General features: G+C 38.5%; 2 protein-coding genes and 1 long non-coding RNA gene across 5 annotated transcripts; 1 reads left to right on the top strand and 2 right to left on the bottom strand.

The window, feature by feature from the left end:
* The first annotated feature begins 1,516 nt into the window (after window positions 1–1,516).
* Window positions 1,517–8,694, top strand: LOC112293636 (uncharacterized). 3 transcript variants are annotated; one of them, XM_090256911.1, is made up of 14 exons: window positions 1,517–1,918; window positions 2,048–2,225; window positions 2,488–3,229; window positions 3,414–4,022; window positions 4,205–4,327; window positions 4,432–4,632; window positions 4,741–5,061; window positions 5,233–5,343; window positions 5,699–5,785; window positions 6,367–6,486; window positions 6,673–6,759; window positions 6,990–7,497; window positions 7,647–8,085; window positions 8,186–8,694. In XM_090256911.1, exons 3-13 carry the CDS (start codon window positions 2,510–2,512, stop codon window positions 8,054–8,056), a joined length of 3,297 nt encoding a protein of 1,098 aa, XP_090113037.1. In that variant the 5' UTR covers window positions 1,517–1,918; window positions 2,048–2,225; window positions 2,488–2,509; the 3' UTR covers window positions 8,057–8,085; window positions 8,186–8,694. The 3 variants fall into 3 exon arrangements, with proteins under 3 accessions (XP_090113037.1, XP_024399067.1, XP_090113038.1); XM_024543299.3 differs by lacking the exon at window positions 2,048–2,225 and having other exon boundaries at window positions 1,638–1,918; window positions 7,647–8,694; XM_090256912.1 differs by lacking the exons at window positions 2,048–2,225; window positions 6,990–7,497 and having other exon boundaries at window positions 1,779–1,918; window positions 7,647–8,499.
* LOC112293637 (uncharacterized) lies at window positions 8,614–10,296 on the bottom strand. Its single transcript, XM_024543300.3, has 4 exons — window positions 10,101–10,296; window positions 9,630–9,757; window positions 9,303–9,382; window positions 8,614–9,116 (listed from the first exon to the last, which is right to left on the bottom strand). Exons 1-4 carry the CDS (start codon window positions 10,150–10,152, stop codon window positions 8,999–9,001), a joined length of 378 nt encoding a protein of 125 aa, XP_024399068.1. The 5' UTR covers window positions 10,153–10,296; the 3' UTR covers window positions 8,614–8,998.
* A 2,710-nt stretch (window positions 10,297–13,006) lies between these two features.
* LOC149987632 (uncharacterized) lies at window positions 13,007–14,640 on the bottom strand. Its single transcript, XR_016497862.1, has 2 exons — window positions 14,393–14,640; window positions 13,007–14,177 (listed from the first exon to the last, which is right to left on the bottom strand). It is a non-coding gene; the product is annotated as an uncharacterized LOC149987632 (long non-coding RNA).
* Window positions 14,641–18,821: the final 4,181 nt, after the last annotated feature.

The raw sequence follows: 18,821 nt of genomic DNA, 5'->3' as shown, positions 1-18,821 counted from the left end.
GCAAAGCAAAGCAAGCTAAACTTGGTGCAAATCATCCATCTCCCTCTCTATAACACACCATGTCCTCATCCCACGCATAGAAGTATTAAGACCCAAGGATGCAAATCTCTTGCTTTTTTATTTTATTTTATTTTATTTTTATTAATCCATTCAAGCAAATGCTGTGTCGAAACTAATCAAGATAAAATAACCCACTTAACAAATTTAGCAGAGAAGGTTGTTACTCCTTCGGCATTCTAAACCCAGAGAGCCGGATCCCTCTACTCCGATCGTCGTTTTTCCACTTCCGTGGAAAAATTCCTGACACTGTCACTCCCTCGCCAGAGATTTGCGCAACTTCAATCATTTATCTCGATTCCTGCTTTGCATTACTGACAATCCTGCAGCTCCTGTCAAAATTAGCAAAGCTGGAACGTGGTAGGAGTTACGAGAGAGCGAGAGAGCATGCAAGCAAGCAAGGTTGGAAGAAGGAATCCATCCAGGGTTATCGAGAATCGAAGGCGCAGCGACGTGAAGGAGGACAATCGGAGATCACCCTGGTCGCAGATGATGATGCAAGGGCTGCCTGAAGGGGAGCACTGGATTGAAGCAGGAAATTACAATAAAAGTTTCGGTCATAAGTCGGTGTAGGGGATTTTGTGCCCACAGGCGCCAGTTGGGTAGATGCACACTTTCGACATCGTCGGCAAATTAAGTGCATTGACGAACGTGGAGGGTGACAGAGAGCCTCTTTTTCTGGTAGGAGTCTTTTAATGTGTGTCCGCTACGAATAGCAACCTCCTTCGCATTTCGCTTATCTGAATGGACTGGAAAGTTCTCGCAGTCGCTTTTAATGGTGTTTGCATTCATGGTAGTTGACCAAATGAGAGTTTTTTGTTTCTTCGCCCATCAATGCGTGTCTTCGACATGTTAAAAGGCGATTGAGGATGATGAGGATTTATATATTTTGGGGTGGTTTTTTTTTTTTTCAGTTTCATAAAGTGGGCATTAATTCAACACGGTTGGTCTGGGAAGGTCGTTTCTTTCCCAGACATTCTTTAGTACAAAGTGCTCTCACAGTGTTCAATCAGAATGCAAACTGAAGAAGAGGTTTGTTGAACAAAGAGTTTATTCCCGGGCTCGGGAGACACAGATTCTCCTAGAAAGCTTTGCAATCTGAAAGGTAACATGGTGCCTTTACTAGAACTAGTAATTGTCGATAATCAAAGATTCCGCGAGATTGAAGATCCTGGATGAGAGAAAGTTTTTCGCTGCATCAGCATCTGATGCTCTCGCAGATCCGGTGGATAATCAAAGCAATTCCTAATATGGCTCCGAAGAAGTAATGTGAGCGCGGGCTGAAACAAGCCAAGCATAGAATCCCTCACTCTGCGATCTTCAATACTAGTCCGCTGTTCACGACGGTACCCGGACTAAACGGTTAACAGCGTCGATCGGGGACGGATAAGCCCCCGTTCCCACCGAGAATACATGCTGGGATCATTTCGCTGGGAATTCTCTTGCAGTTGATCATCACTCACAAACTTCTTGGCCTGTTCTGGGGGACCTCGGAAATTGTGGACCATTGTCAGATGCGGAGGATGTGTGGCATGGAATAGCAAGCTGTTGTTTCCTGAGGCAGCTTAGTTGGAGATGCTTGGCAATAGTCATGTGGTGTGTTCGAGAGCTATAAGCCGGGGGGTTAGGAAATGAGCTCTGGACGTAGAGCAATGGGAAGCTGGTGATGACTGGTGTTTTAAGAGAACGTCGAGTTCGTGGAGGATTTGCTGCGAAGTTGTGAAGGGTAACTGTGTATTTGGAAACGTGGAGTTCTTGAGACCACGTCCTAGGTTTGAAAGTTCGAAGATCGCATGAGCGGAATTGTGTCCATTGATCGCCTCCTTCGCTAGTTCGACTGCATCCTGCAAGTTGCTAACAGGTGGGAGCCGCACCCTTCATTTATAAACAGCCCAATTGATACTTCAATTGTCGTGCCCAAACTCCTTTGAAGTTTTGATAAAATTGAGCTTGCATTCTGATTTCGAGCTGGCTTCTCGGTTTTACATAGTGGGCAACGAGGGGAATACCATGGCTGTGAAGAGCATAAGTGAAAGTGGTAGAAGGCCCGTATCCACAAAGATCAGCTTCCTGAAGTTGGAACTACACCGAAAAAATACTCTAAATGTCGGCATTAGGGTGTAGTTGGTAATGGAGAAGGAATAGCAGGGCTCAATCCGCATCAATTGGTATTAATCAGTTCTTCGTCGCAGCGGCAAATCTTAGCTTATAGATGCACCTCCTCATTTTTCATGTCGTAGAGTTGTGGCTGGATCAAATCTAAGAAATAATCATGGAAGTTCCGTGCGGTCTGTTCTCGAGTAACTACAACATGAAAAAATTATATTACTTTGAGCTAGAAATTGTGTACTTAGTAATAGGTAGTGCATTGGGATATGGTTTCGCTCAATGGCGAGATTCACTAACACCGAAATGTGGAAGACAACTCAGGGAAGTTGAGAAAGCAGCGCCCATGACAAGAAGTGAAGAGGGGGCAAATAGCGCTCCTTGGATCAAGATGATGCAGTTGACGCTCAATCGTCGCCAGCAGGTGCCTGACAAGAAAATCAGCTCGGTGAATGAGACTCTCAACGATGGACTGGTTACCTTTGCGATGGAAAGGCAAGATTCCGATGATCACAAATCGCAGCAGATTCTGAAGCCCCTACCGCGAAGAAGCTACAAGTTTCAGCCAGAACCAGACAGTTTATCCTCTCCAAGAAGGTTGGATGAGGCTATTCGACGTGCAGAATTTGAGCAGACCTTCAAAGAGGCGGCAAATTGCGAGGACGAAACTTCGAATAAATCCATGGGTAGTAACAGGAGACATCATCGTCGTGCAGCTTCCCTGGATACGAGGCAGCGAGATACCATTGTTCTGGGACCGATACTGACGACGTCGTTATCCTTGAAGGAAAACCGAAAAGATCCAATCCCTGAAAAACTCACTGCCGATGACTCCACTGGAAAATTTGCATACATTTCCTTGGATGGACGCCTTATCAACGCAGAGCTGGCCACCAGTGTCACGAGCATTGGCGGCAAGCTGGGAGACAAGGAGGCGCAAGCTTGGGAAGACTTTGCTCCAATGCAGCGCGTTTTGATTGTTGCAGTATCTGCTGCTGCCGCTGCCGCGGCGAAACAAAGAAACAGGAAAGAAATTGACACACTTCTCAGGACCGTCGAGAATCGGGTGGGCAACTTTCAAAATCATTTTGCATCTCTGCCTTCAATACGTTGTTACCTTTGCGTTCTTCCAGAATTGCCATTGCAATCGCTCATTCTAAGGTGGGCAACATCGAAGGTGAGTATTTTGCCCAAAACATCGTGTTCCGCTCTAACTAACAAGTGAAATTCTCGTTGCAATGTGCTTACAGGAGAAGGAGCTTGTCTTACTCAGGCAAGAATTGAGCGAGCTTTGCAAACAGAGCAACACTCATGTCAATCATCCCGAAACACTCCAACTACTCGAAAATCTGGTTGGCCGGAGCATCAGCCCTAAGACACCCGGTCAAGGTGGATTTGCAGCCATGCGGCGCAGCTTCGAGGGGGACAACATTAAAGCGAAACTTGATATGAATGAAGCTTGGAGCTGCACGAGGCCAGCGATAAGTTGTCGCGTTGATTCAGAACTTAGAGGTGACGATAATGGTTATGAGCGCCGGCTGTCTCGAGATAGTCCTGTAAATAAGGACGTGGTTTTCGTGGAGAGATCCCCTTGTAAGTCTGTAAGCGCTTTAAGCAGTTGTCCTGCTAGTGATGAAGTGTGGACGAAGGAGGCCAAATGGTATGTAAACCCCATGGTAGAAACCTCACAGGACTTCTACGACATTTCCACTCCTGAACGTTCCAATGCTATGTACTCTATCTGCAATCCAGCAGTAGAAGGGACCTTCGAGTGGAGGGTTTTGACCTCATCTTTCGCAAACAACCTTTCTTCTGAACGTCCATCGGGCGTGGAATCCCCTCTGCTTACTCCCCCACAGGTATGCAGATCCATTCACAGAAATCCTTTCGAGCATATCAAATGCTAACAGTCCTAGACTGAAAAGCATGGCGTAGAAGCCACACGATTTGCGTGATGTGTATGTAAAGTGAGATCACAATATAAAAACTTAGCTGATGTGCACGTGGAGTTGATGATTGGATTATTGGGTGGGAGCTGCAGGCGACAATTAGCAACAATTCAGGTGTATATCGATCGAGGTCGGACGTGATGGGCAACGGGGCCACTCACAAGGAAGATAAAGCGATGCGAGCATTGTGTGCAGCAGTGGTGCTTGATCTTAGGGTACGATCCCGAAATTTTTCTTAAACCTTTAATGCGGGGTACGGTGTCCAGTCTTCAAGTGATTTGTCATGCTCTCAGCTTTTTACACCCATTATCCGGTGCAGAAACAAATGCTGACAGTCCTAGACAAGGAGGCTTCAAAAGTAATGGCTGCATTGGATACAAGTGTGGAGGATGCGAAAACCCAAGTTGCCTCGATGCATTTAGCAGTTGCTAGTTGCTGGAATGCTTCGGTCCCCAAAGCACTAGCAGCGCTCAGCCTCTCTCCTTCGGAATTTGACAGTTATCTTCTCAATGAAGTGCAGGTATGTCTATGAACAGTAGAGACGCCTCCTTACCTGTTGGTTGAGTAATCTTTGCCCTTTCATAGAATGCATAATTACCGCAGTCCATAACTTGTGGTCGCCACGCAGGGATCTACTACCTGGACTGACATATCAAAAATCGAAGAAAGTATACTTGCTTGGAGGCAATACCTGGGAACAAATTATGGTGCAGGAAAGCCTTTAGGAGGTGGAGAAGAGAAGTGTTCGAAGTACCCGAACTGGAGTGAAAGAACCAAGTCTCTGTATGGAGCTGATGAAAGTTTAGCCCCTGTAAGGTATCCACGTTACACTGGGCAGAGCGAAGACAGGAATTTTGGACTTCGAAGCGGAGGTATTGCGTGCCCAAGGAATTCCACCGAGGACTTGGCAGAGCAGTTGTTAGGAGAGTTGGACAAGGCGGCAGCTAAAGTACGTAGCCTAATTACTGGGTTAAACGCATCCTTCATCTTTGAAACGAGAGCAACTACATGCCGATTTCCTTCTTTGATTTTGTTTCTTTCACTTGACAAGCTGTATAACATGTCATTTTTAAGCTCTTCTTTTGATATATATATATATATATATATATGACGGATCCAGGTCACAGCTATGGAAAACCAAATGAAAAAGTTGGAACAAGACGCTGCTGGATGTGATGGCGCACAAAGCGGCAGGCTTTCAAAATATATCGAGCGGGATTTGGACAATAAGGTTAATGCAACCACTTTGCTTGAACATGCACTGAATAGGAGGATGAGTTGCACAAGTCCCAGCAGAGTAATAGTATACATAGCTCACTATGGTTTTCTTGGTTAAAAGCGGGATTCAATGCCGTTGGGATCAAAGTGGCCTCGTGTACTGTTCGTGAAGCTACTCCCTTTATTTCTGTCACCATACTCGCCGTGAATTGTTATGAACCTTCAACTTATTGCATATCATGTCTTTGAAAAATCTAATTTTGGGATTGTATTACTAAATTAAGTGGTCCAATTTGCTATTAGACGGAACCCACAAGAGCCTCGCACTGAAATGTGGGAACAAATGTGAATGCCACTCAAATTGACAGGTCAAAGGTCTTGAGGACTTTGCCGAGTTGGTAAGGCAGATCCAGTACAAAGAGATGGAAGTCGCGGATTTGAAGAAGAGTCAGCAGGTTAGCATTACTTACTCCTTAAAATGTGATCGCAGGGGGCAAATGAACTGAAATGGATAAGTTGCTTCATCTGCAATTTCTCTGATAAAGCAGCTCATAGTTTCAGCTGGAAAACACGAGTAAAAGTGGGTCTCTTTGAACTTCAGACCAGTGAGCTTCATTTATTTTTCTAACGCACCGTTCAGAATCTGAAAGGGAATCATAATACAAGATAGATAAATGAAGAAAACAAACTTTGCCCAACAGCAACTCCAAGAGATTATGGAGCTCTTTTCTGTGAAAGAGCAGCTAGCCAAGAAAGAAATAAAGTAAACGTTAAATCTGGCGAAATTAAAACCAAAATTAATCAAGTGAAAACCATGAACGAACCTAAGGCAAGGCACGATGTTTGTCCAGAGAACACAATTGTGCGAACTAGATAGCAGTTTATTGCAATACGAATCATGTGCCAGTGGGTAACATAACTCTTACGAAGGCACCGGACCCGGTTTAATATAGAAGGCATATTGCAAGCAAGCGACCTATATGAGTAATTGAGACTAGGTAAGACCATTCATCTGACGTATTTTTTGGATTGGCAGGCTCTGGTCGAGGCTAAAAACAAAGAAATGGAGGAGATGAAAGAGGATTTCAAAAGGCGTGACGCTGAACTTAATAAACTTCTCGCTGAAACCGAAACGACCAAAGCCGCCAGTGAACATGTAAGTCCGCACGGTTGTTGTTGTTGTTGTTGTTGTTTTTTTTTTTTTTTTTTTTTTCCCTCATTACTACTATTTCAGGTGCTGTGTTTGTAAATGAAATTCACCGTGTTGAAATTACATCGAAATGTCAATTCTAGAAACGGTGTTGGACAATGACTTGAGGGTGTGGGTGTGACTGATGAGCAGAGGTTAGCTACGCTAGAAGAGCTTTGCAGAGAAAAGGATTCCACGTTAGCTTACCTAAAGCAGGACATCCAAGCTCTGGAATCGAAGGTATCTTCCTGCATTTCAGCATTTTCCAATCTCCCATTCACAGTTGATGTAGGCTTGCATCTGAGCTGCGTCGCTGCAAGGTCGGATACCTTGGGCTATCTTCTTTTTTGGTTTGCAGGATTGGTCGCAAATTATCCCTACTGAAAACCACTCCACGTTCTCAACCGTGCAGCCTCATCGGCTAGAATTCCCTCGTAAACTTGAATTATTGCGCTTGTTTGAAATTACAGGTTCAAAAGTCTAAGGTATACCAGTATCCAGGTGTGCCTCGAAGTCGACGGAATTCTACATCTTCTGCTCCTTCCACAAGTAGTGGTAATGGGACCTCACAGAGACAAAGGTTCTCTCACAAGCACGCTCCTTATCCTTCTGGACATGACCCTATCCAAGAACACATAGGACGCTTCAGGAGGGAGGCCTCAAGCAACACAGGTCGCTTTAGAAACTTACACATAAACGTACAAAGACACTATGATTTCACAGACGATGGAAGGTCAGAGCACGGATATGATCAAGAGACCTCTCTGGATTACTCATCTCCACCCGGATCAACAATCGGCGATGACTGCTCAGTTAACTCACTCGCATTTTCTGAGACTGAGGTCGAAAGCCGCTTAGGAAGTGAATATTGTAGTTCGGGTGACGATTCAAGGTGCCGTAGTACTAAGGATCGCCTTTCCGGAACGAAAGGCCCCTCTTACAACCGCACGCTCCAGAAACAGAAGTGGGTGTCATCAGGTGAGAGCAGTGGGCATTCAGAGGAAGGAGTGAACATGAGCCAGGTTTTAGTTCAGACAGTTTCTAGGATTTCGTTCTATTTTGTTCCATCGTGTCGGCATTGATACTTGCGGAGTTCTCACATCCTTCCTTATCTTGACTTGCAACAGATTTACGTAGAGCAGTGGCATCTACCGCGAGTAGTGCCCGTGGCCTCGCTCGATCAGAGAGCAATAGGATTTACACATCTGCAACATCAGGATCGAGGACGGCTTCTGGAGAGAAACACCCGAGTAAACCTCTGAACAGAACCCCTTCTGCCGAGATCAAAAAGACGATCAGTTCACAGATGCGCAGTCCAACAGTCCCTAACAGTCCTCGGAACAGCAGTCCAACAGTCCCCAACAGCCCTCGGACCAGGTTGGGAGTCGTGAGTGCAAGTCATCGCAGAGCATCTTCGTTAGACATGAACTACAAATCCAATTTCTCTGCTATTCTCGAAACGTCTGGTGGTTCATCGGACAACAGGCCACTAGTTAGCCCAGAAGGGTCCTCAATTAAGCGGAAGCGATGGGTGTGAACATGTGCGGCATCGACCATCACGAACCGGTAATCTCGGAAGCGGAAATGTGCGTTTGGACGTTTATCTTCGCGATCTCGTTTAATTTAAATGAGTTAACATGACTGACAAGAAGTGTACATATTTCAGGCAGCTGCAAACAGGGTGCTGCAACTGCTCCTTGCTGTTATTTGTTGCTCGGTACTTTTGCTGTGAGGCGAGTGTTGGTTCGAAAGTGTCAGAACAGCATTGTAGAAACCATTCTTTTAGAAAAGTGTTCTTTAAAGAAAGAAGATTTTTAAAAGCCTTATCCACTTTAGATAATGTGTACGCGTATGTGTGCAAATTCGCACTGAATTTGCACTTACGGTTGTTGTAGCAAAAAGAGGTACATGGAACAGAACTCATCGTTTTTGTGCTTGGCTATTTCATTGTAAAAGCAGTAGTTGCATTTCACTTCCCAATAGTTTGTTGCACCAGTGTTATAACATGAGTATTACAGCAGAACTGTAACGCAATAAAGTCATATACTACCGAACAGGTTTTCCTCGGTAGCTATTTTTCATAACTCTCTCACATGGTATAATATTGCACATGGTATAATATTTCACATGATCATAAATACTGTTACAGGTCCTGGCATTCTAAGTCTTGGCACGCTATGTATAAATGTGGTCATCAACCTCGCCAAAATCCGTGGTTACCACCTACTTATGTACAAACTCACCTCACAATGCAATTGATGCCCTTCTACTTGCCTGTCGCACAAAACCCATGCCATAAAATGGACATAAGGTACCTCATACATTCAATCTTAGTTCTAGTTCACGGGCCCTGTGTCGAACAGTTTTTGAACTTGTAGCCAACTTACAAGCCTGTTCAAATTCAAACTATGTGCACATACCGAAGAAGATAAGACACACGTTTCAAAAAGTTATATGCTTTATAAGACTACCGCCACTTCTATACTGCCTGTTTGTGCTTGTTTGCAACTTCATACTGAGCTGTATATGTGCTATGATTACTCACGACTACCTTCTCCGGCGGACAATTTAGAAACGCCCAGTTGCTACGCATCCACCTGCGATCAGTACTAAGTCAGTCGTTGCCTGTACGTTCCTTACAAGTACAGGATGAACAAAATTCAAAAATAGAAAGTGAACTTCCTCACAATCACACCAGTTTCAATCATCACACAAATTTAGACTATGAAAATTCGTCCGATATAGTTAAAATTTTGGTACAAATTCGAGGAGAACGTAAGTACCAATCTGGACTCATTGCCATGGGCAGCTCCACTTCCTCGACTACAGTCTGAGGAATGTCGATGTTAGGCTTCCCGGAAGTCTGCAAAACATCGCGCCACTCCGTGATCCAAAGATTAGAAATTCATGTCCAACTTTCTCCAAGAAAGATTCATCTTTAGGCAAGCCTGAGATCTGTAAATTGTAGGTGCAACGGAGGCAGAAAAAATAAACTGAGATTGTGTTCAGGAGTTTGAAAGCCCTACTATGCGGTCTCAATTTCAAATCAATCGACCTGAGGATGAAGAAACCAGCTAAACGACAAAGATTTATCAGTCATGGAAAAATACCGCTCCCGATTCATTAGGACTTTTTTGTGCCGAAGCCTCTCTCAAGTGCTCCTCCATAGCTTGTTGCCTTTTCCGCCAATACTCCTCGATTTTCTCTTTAGTTAAAGAGGTCCTGCTTCGAGTCAGCACTGCACATAGATTTGCACCATGTCAAAAAACTACAATCTATCGTTATCTTAACGAAAAATGAAGTAAAATAATAAAACACAAACAGAAGAAAAACTAGTACACACGTTATCCTACTGTACAGCGCACATGTTCGATCCCGTTTTCGATAACATCACCGACATCATGACAGGGGCTCCCTTCTGCTCCAGTTACCATCCAACAAGCCTCGTTCCAACCAGCAAGCAAGTCGCATTTTTATACTATAATCAGCACTACTCAGTAATCCTAAAACCAAACTCAACAAGTCCACCTGAATTGGTTACACTTCACTGACCACAACCGCACACACATCGCGAGCCGTACCTTTCTCTTCGTTCCAGGGATTGTTATCCCATCCTGCCATCAAAGAGCCCATGGGTACTCAACAATTCCAAAACGACAAGGTCAGACGACAACTTCTTCCCACGAACAACCTTCAACTCCCTCCAATAAGCCTCCTAATACTAAATTGCAACAATCTCTCCACAAAGATCCTCTTCTATCTCCAAGCGTGTCTAAAACCTCGATCTATCAATGACTGGAAGAGAAGACCCCAATTCTTGTAGTGTGTGCTCAGCCTGTAGTGGCATCGTTGACTGAGACCACCTCTCTCAGTTTCACACCAAAGATCGCCATAAAAAATTCACCCAGCGGTTAAAAACCCCTCCCTCCATTTCCCTACCGCTCTGTGAGATGTGGCCAGTAAGCGAGAGAAGACATTATAAAAACAATGTGCTGAATGAGCACTAGTTAACCACCTGTTGCAGGAGAAGACCCAGTAAATATTAAAAATATTAATATTAATAGGATAAAGCATATATGCCCCCAGCACAAAACAAATAATTTAGGAAAAAATAGCAAATATCATGACGACGCATTCATGAGCCTTGCTTCACTTCATTAGGTTTCTTCATTGATTAAACTCTTAGATTTCCATAAATACAGCATCTACCCCTTCTCAAAATACATATAAATAGAGAAATAAAATGTAAAAAGTAAAAAATAAGAATATGGGTTGCTTTACTGCAGCATGCAGTATCTTTTCCATTTTTTTCGATGCATCCCACCATTCGCAGTTCATCTCTTGTTCTCTTTCCCTGCGTCAACACAAGTATCACGTGCTTTTACTGGAAAGAGACATTTCGTACGTCCTCGAGGCAAACCTCGGTGCCATGAACTGCATGTCGAGGGTGCTAGTTTTTCTCCGTCGCAGTCGTCTTCATTCTTCTCTCACACGCTCACACCTTTAAATCCTAGAATCCTGATGGTGGGCCCAAACTGTGGTTTCGATAAACCGCAGTACTAGGCTTTGCTTTTTTGGCTTTGTGAAAAAAAAAATGCTTCAACAGCATGAAAAGCTCTGCAACTGTTACAGCGCTTTACCCATGCTAGCAGGCAATAAACCATGACAGAATAGAATCTGTGACTAAAGCGAGGACATGCGATCCGAACAGAGAATGAGGGACGCGAAGTAATCTTTGCAGGCATTAAAAAGAAGTGCAAACCAGCTTGTTTTTTCTTTCGCTGTTTTTGAAATCTTTTTATTTTTATTTTTATTTTTGTTTTGGTGTTTTTTAGAATGATGACGAAAAGTTCAAATCCCCTTCTTTAAAATCCAATAAAATTGCATTCCCCTTGACCATTCAGCGTCAGATACCCATGAATTTTAGCTGTTTCACAGTAACAAGATTCCAAGCAGGTCATATCTCTTGAAATGCACTTCCCGATCCTCTAGCAGCCAAAAACACAAAACCCCGCAAACCAGCGCAACTACAGCCACGTCAGGGAGGAAGACCCATGCAGAGCAGGTGTCACTCCCTGCCACTTCGGCAGACGTTGAATTGGTTCGCGACAAGGCTGATTGAAGCAAACCGTGACAAGGCAACAAAGCGCGTCTAATATCTCCTTATCCAGCCCCCCTCCTCGGACACAGTTCCCAACGCCGGCAAGCAGGGTAGACTTCGTCACACGCCCACCGACATCTGGCTCGCTGGCACCTGCTGTAAAGCACTGCTCAGCACCTCCTTGCCAACCCAATTGGGTAATCCCCCGTGAAGTGACTGATAATCGCCGCACGGGGTTCAGATCACTGCATCACAAGCTACAGAGGCACGGAAACGCACACCGCCTCGCTACAGACACAGTAAAAATACAATGGGAGGGACTTAAGGGTTTCGTTGAAGAATAAGGACCCCTCGGAAGCAGGAGAAGGATCTGGAATCTTAGGGCTGGCAAGCGCGTCAGCTGGCTCTGGATGCTAGGTTGCCAGGTTGGCGTCTACGTGGCCACTGGAGTGTGACCAAGTCTACCCTGGGCATCCACATCGGAACAATCCACATCGTCTACGTGGCCAATGGAGATTGTTCCGATGTGGATTGTTCAATGCTCAGCCGACGTGGCTTTGGCTTCTTCGTGGAAAGCCCGTAGAAATCACAGTTTCTAGAACTTTCGGCAACCCTCTACTTCGAATTATTAAGGAAATATCTTGCTTTTTATACCCTTTTGGAGAAGTGTATATATTACGGAATGTTATTATATTGTGTGTGCATATATATATGTGCAGTTGGCCATGTTTTTATCCCATGTATTTGTCCCCCTGAGTTGCTTTACATAAAAGATTTATATAAGATTAATAAATTTCATATGGATGTCCAATTGAGCAGTCTATTTTTATCATCACATTCTGATAATTGATCAGAGCTCAGTTGGTTTTATTCTGTGCGTGAGCTATATTTTAAATTTTTTAAAAAAACATAAATTGATCAAAAAGATGTTTTTAACATGGTTTCTGTAATCTTGGTTTTATTTTTATTTTATCAAATACATTTATATGTATATATATATATATATATATATATATATATATCTCTCTCCAGAAAGGAAATCATTTAGCAATCTAAATGATAGTTGAGCACTAAATGTTTTTAGTAGTGTATATATACATATATTAAAACTTTGGCTAATGTATGTAATATTATTGAACAAATTTTGATATTTTGCATGGACAATTGAAATATGAATATTGTTCATTCAGTGAACTTTTGATGTTGAAATGAAATAAATGTAAAAAATTATATTTTAATATAATGACACAGTTCTTGTGATACAATGTATTGTTTGATTTTTATTAATTGAGAATTTTGGCTTGCAATTCCTGCAAGTTTTCAATTTTTTGAAAAAAATTCAATTAATTGAAAACCTGTGATGCATATTCAGAATTAAAAGTTGTATTTCAAAACAAAATTTCCTTTCAAGAATTTCAATATTACATACTAATTTCTTGCTCGGATTAGTGTTTTTCATCGATGTCAATTTCTTGCCGTGCAATACCAATTTGGAGATCAGCTTTAGAAAACCGAACTGCCGAATCATATACAGCATCCCTCTCTATTGTTTCTCATTCATCTTGCGTCAGTAGACACCATATTTATGAAAATTCTATGTGGTTGCTGAAACTTCCATCAACACATCTCATGAAGGTTTGTTGTGTTGTAACTATTGGATACCAGAGCCAGCTTACGTCGTTGTTTTGGGAAGGATTTTGTCACTGGGCTGGCTGTCAATCAAGTTAAATGCTAGTTGATTAAGACAGAATAGAAGTTGTAGGTGGAACTTAGGATCAAACCATGGGTTGTCCATCATAGCCTGTGCAATGTGATTGTGTCTGCAATTGACTTGTAAAAACGCTCAACATCCAACACCGCCAAGCACCTTCAAAGGTCGAGTACCAAATCTTTTGCTTGGAACACCTCCAAGCACTCCAAAAAATATTCTCTTGGAGAAAAATTCTTTGATGTTTATTAGCTCCAGAACGATCATGCAATTGAATCCTAACAATTTCTTGAAGGCTGCATGTTCCAGTGATGCTTCGTCAATTTCAGGAGTGTTTAAGAAGAAGAAGAACTTCCCTCTCTTTTTGACTTGAAATCAGTCCGGATTGGATCCTCGTGGAGTAGAAAACTAAAAATCTTTATCCCTTGCAATCATTTTACAAACAATTAAGTTGCTGAAGAGACTAACAGCTTCTTAATTTTTATCTTAAACCTTTCCGCCTAGAGCTTCGTTTGAGTCTCCGTGGGCCTCGTTCGAGCTTGGAGGTTTAGCCCTTTGAACTATGTACTAGGAAGGCAAAACTCGCAATATTGGCTTAAGCATACTAAAAGAATGTGTACAATATTTGTTGGCAGAATTCGATTGAACTCTTAAAATGAAGACAAAGAAACACTTGATTACTGAACATGCAATTTCTAACATTTGCAAAATGCTACATTCTTAAGATTCTCAAAACATATATTCCAATTGGGAATGCTTTTGAGATCATTTTGATAAGTAAAAAACTTAACTTCACCATGGGTAATCACCTCCCCACTCTTCGGGCATCAGACCATGAGAAGAAAGCTCCTGTATCACAACGTCCGGATTTGCTCCATCTTTGTCAATCTGATGCACTTACAATAATTCCAATAATAAAAACTGGAACATCACATACAATATGCATAGTATACACCCATGCATGTCTGTCTTACTTACGGACGGACGGACGGACAAAGGGACAAATGAACAGCACTAGACACACATACACACAGAGAGACAGACAGACAAACAAGTAGACCTACCAATGCATCATCAGGTGCAATTCCGTCGACGGGGATGTCGCCTTAGCCCGGGATTGAATGCGAGTGAGGACTCACTCGTAGCACATGATTGCATGATCCGATGTTGGTCATGCAGAGGAATCTAGCAAAGGTTAGCCCGCTGCGTGCATGAGAATAAATCACAGGCCAGGCAACCCACCATTATATTGGTTTTCTGGATGCATCGACGCTAACTCATCCAGAAAGTTAGTACATCGAAGTTAAGTTGAACAGAGTTAACACATGGACTCTAACTCGATTAGAGTCAAGAGTTAACTATGAGAGTTGCCCCTTCACTGTTGACTAACTCGAAGAGAGTTAAGAGTTAAAGAAAACTTTTGATGGAAATTTTTGACAAAAAAAACGAATTCATGCACATGAGGTTTTTGTCTCCCCTATATATATATATATATATATATATATGTATGTTTCTATAAATGTTAGCATGTTACTCTTTGGTCTATTACTTCATGTGGGTATAATTAGTATGATAGCATGGAATTGACAACACATCATTGTTTCAAAGTGAGGGTGTTTCTTTTTGCAATAATATTACAGTATTGGAATGAAGATTTTTGTTTGAATTGAAGTAACAAGAAGTAATCTAAAAAATTGAGGATGTGGGTTTAATTAATAAAGATGATTTCTCTTCTATAAGTGAAAGTTAATGCTTGGGGAGATTGCATCAAGGCATGAATGAGAAGAAAATAAAGTTGAATCATATTGTGAAATAATTATTTTGTAAATTAGTGCTAGTAGCTTAAAGGTGTTTTTTTCTTTTTTTTCTTTTGGAATAAAACAATGAGATAAGAATAATTGAGGTATTCTGAACAGCAAAAAACTTGTAAATGTGGTCAAATAGCTGTACTTTGCATGTTGGGGGTAACAACACAATTATTGTTTCTGAAAACATTATCCTTTTTTTTTTTTTTTTTTTTTTTTTTCTAAACTATAAAAGGAAAAGATACACATGAATTAAATGATTCACTAATCATTTTTTTTTTAATATTTAAAATTAGTCTAAGTTTGTCTAAAGTTTAAATATTCACAACTTATAATCCTATGCATGCACATGAATACATTTACTGATCTTCCAATGAATGCTAAACCAAAAACCGATTTTAAAGTACTAATTTTAATATCATGCCAAATTTCACAAAATTACAAGTAATGAAAAAGATAAAATAAATCATATACCTATATTCGTATTTAATCAAATGAATTTCTTCAAAATTATCTTAGTATGAAAAAAATTGCATATATATATATATATATATATATATATATAGATTGCAAAATTTATTGCAAAATTTTATATTTATTATTTTACTCTTAAGAATAAGAGAATTAATGGAATAAATATTACAATATTCACATTGAATTTCTAGTAAACATTTATATAAATATTCTTTCTCATTGCTCTTATTGGTGTTGCAGGCTGAAGGTGAGTTTTTGATTTTGAAATCTCTCTTGAAGGTACTACAAGGTGCTTTCTTGTTTTTATAATTTTTCTTGTTGGTCTCACAAGCTAAACTGATTTTTATTTATTTATTTATTTAAAATAAACACATGTTGTGTACTCAATGGGACAAGTTCCTGCTAGTGTACACACATGTACAAAAAAATTGTAAACTAATTTGTTTATTTTGTTTTTAAAAAATTATATTTTTTTTGCTTCAAAATATAATAATACAAGAAAATAAAATCAATATTAATTATTTTGAATTGTGAGAGTATGAAATTATTATATTAACTTCAAATTTACCATCAAAATTTACTGTTACTTTATTTATTCAGAATAAAATTCAAAATTTTTCTACAATAATCTTTCAACCACTGTGGTAGGTTCTATTAAAAATCTATTATGAATTTTAGTAGTTATGAATACAAATGCAACAATTCTACTCATTCTCATGTACAATGAATTGTTATGAAAAAATTCAAATCCAAAAAAAAAATTAAAAATTATTTCATATTTATTTAAAAAAAAATATGGAACCTTAGTTTTAAATTATTTTCTATGAGATGTATGTAAGACTTTTGATCACCAACTGTAATGTTTTTGTACACAGAAGTATCATAGATGTATAAAAGCGTGATTCTTCATTTCATGTTGAACCAAAAATTTCATTGAACACAAAATAACATCAAAATAAAAGTAATCCTACATTATTGAAAATGTGGACCTCATTTTCTACATGCAAGTTTATACTTCAAACATATTCAACACAATTAGCCATGTTAAATCTGTAGTACTAGATGTATTTTATATGTCATTTATTATTATTTTGTATAAAATAATAAAATGATTAATAATAAATAAATACTCAAAAACATTGTTCTACTCCATATTATTTGTTAATTAAAAACTTGTGTATTGACATGTAAACGGTGTGATTCCTCAAAAGCAAATAATAATCACTAAAAATTCTTTTTATTATGATTTTAATCTTTTTTGCATTAAAAATAATATAAAATAAATATACAATAAGATACAGCTTTTCTTTGCCACATACTAAAATTATAAGGTTAAGTGAAAAATTAAGAAAATTAATTTGATCTTTTTATATATGTTTTTTGAATCAACATGTATTCAAAATGGTGCTCATGTAAAACTATCACTGAATATCTTCAAATGTCTTTTTCCAATATCATTTCATTTATGTTTCCTTTTCCTTATCATTGTATGTAATGTTTTTTGGTAAATATATTAGTAGAAATTTAATCCTAGAGTTATCCTTGAAAAAAAAAGTGCAAAAAATTTAAAACTCTTTCAAACAAATTTTATAAATTATAAAGGTTTTGTTTATTCCATGCTGCATTCTTTTCTTTAGATGTATTTTTTAGGTTAATATTTGTAAAAATAGTAATAAAGAAAAAAGAAATAAATCTTGAATTGTTCAAATAGTATTAAAGTTAATGATAATTTTTATATTTATAATTTTTAATTTCTATTAATAGTAAAAAATTTAATAATAATCTAATTTTTTCCTAAATAAAAAAATATTTAATTTTATTAATGGGATGCAAGTAATGTTGATGAAGTAATTTGAAAAGTTGTATTTTTATCAAAATTAACCAAAAATAAGGTAATGAGTAAAAATAAAAATAAAATTTGATTTTTTTTATATTTTCACATTTGCACTTTTAATGTGTCAAATCAGAAGTTATTTATAAAATCTTGATATCCCAGTTTTGATAGAAAAAGAGTTTTAGTTTTGATAAGACCATTTAACATTTTATATGTAAAGAAAAAGATAAAAGTACAACAAATCCAAAAAAAAACTATTTGAATAAGCTCATTTATACTTTCATATATAATTACACTACATTGAAGTATTGAAAAATAAATATTAATATTATGGTTGATTTTATTTTTCAAGTATTAAGTATTACATCTTTATTCTATATAAGCTAAATTAACATATTTTTTCTATGATAATGAGAATTTAACTAAATATCTTTCTACTAAAATAAAAAGACTTAATCATTGGGAGTATTTCATTTGTATACCACTAAATTAGCAGTAGAGATATTGATTTGAAGTAATTTTTTGCCAAATTTGGTAAAGCATGTCATGAATTCTTCTTTAGTAATCTAAGAATATAAAAGATGATCAAAGACTCATTATTTAATTGGACAGTAAAAGAAATCAATGCCAAAAGAACTTTTTCTTGTTGATTTTGGAATAATTCTAAAAAAAATTCAAAATCATTTCCATTTAATTCTTATTGTCTTCTAAGTCTTGAATAAGAAAAAATAAATAAATTATCATTGTAGAAGATCATAGATTGAATGTCCACTTAATTTATTTTTTTAATTTAGTAGAACAATGTAAGACAAACTGTTTATTTTTCTTCAACACCAACATGTTCAAAAGAAAGTTAGAATATTAATTTTTAAATATAAGACCAAATAAGCTTTAGTGCTTGAGTTCCATAAGAAATAGATTTAGCATCTATAATTTTAAATCAAAAAAATTATTGAATATTTTTTTAATTTGGTTGAAGAGCTACCAACAAAAATTTGGATAAGAATATTTTGGTGGCTTCTATTCACTTGATGATGCAAAAATAATCCTATTTGCAATCCTTACAAGAAACAAACAATGTTACTTTAGATCATATTAAGGAATTAGTATTTTTTTTATAATTAGATTTAATTTTTTAAATAAATTTTAAAGATCAAATCAATATGACTAGAAAGAAATATAAACAAGAAAGAAGAATAATAATGGTTCTATTTTCCATATTAAATTTTGTAGAAGATCAATATTCTAAATTTAGTATTATTTTATTGATAAAAAAAAATCATCGATATCCTACATTTTTAAAGAAGTATCAAAGAGAGCCTCAAGAAGTTTACTATTATCCATGTTAAAAGCTTGGACCAATTTGATAAATTTTTTAAA

The sequence above is a fragment of the Physcomitrium patens genome, chromosome 16 (assembly GCF_059467195.1).
Source record: "Physcomitrium patens ecotype Gransden chromosome 16, ASM5946719v1, whole genome shotgun sequence".
NCBI lineage: Eukaryota > Viridiplantae > Streptophyta > Bryopsida > Funariales > Funariaceae > Physcomitrium > Physcomitrium patens.
This window is presented reverse-complemented; position numbering and strand designations above follow the sequence as displayed.

What these genes read in the sequence shown, in the direction of transcription:
- LOC112293637 (XM_024543300.3), bottom strand. Translation starts at nt 10,152, where the DNA reads ATGGGCTCTTTGATGGCAGGATGGGATAACAATCCCTGGAACGAAGAG. An exon ending in TCCCTGGAACGAAGAGAAAG is followed by an intron (nt 9,758 to 10,100) that starts GTACGGCTCGCG and finishes ATCTATGTGCAG; the next exon opens with TGCTGACTCGAAGCAGGACC. An exon ending in GTCCTAATGAATCGGGAGCG is followed by an intron (nt 9,383 to 9,629) that starts GTATTTTTCCAT and finishes GATGTTTTGCAG; the next exon opens with ACTTCCGGGAAGCCTAACAT.
- LOC112293636 (XM_090256911.1), top strand. Translation starts at nt 2,510, where the DNA reads ATGACAAGAAGTGAAGAGGGGGCAAATAGCGCTCCTTGGATCAAGATG. An exon ending in TCAGGACCGTCGAGAATCGG is followed by an intron (nt 3,230 to 3,413) that starts GTGGGCAACTTT and finishes ATGTGCTTACAG; the next exon opens with GAGAAGGAGCTTGTCTTACT. An exon ending in CAGTGGTGCTTGATCTTAGG is followed by an intron (nt 4,328 to 4,431) that starts GTACGATCCCGA and finishes TATCCGGTGCAG; the next exon opens with AAACAAATGCTGACAGTCCT.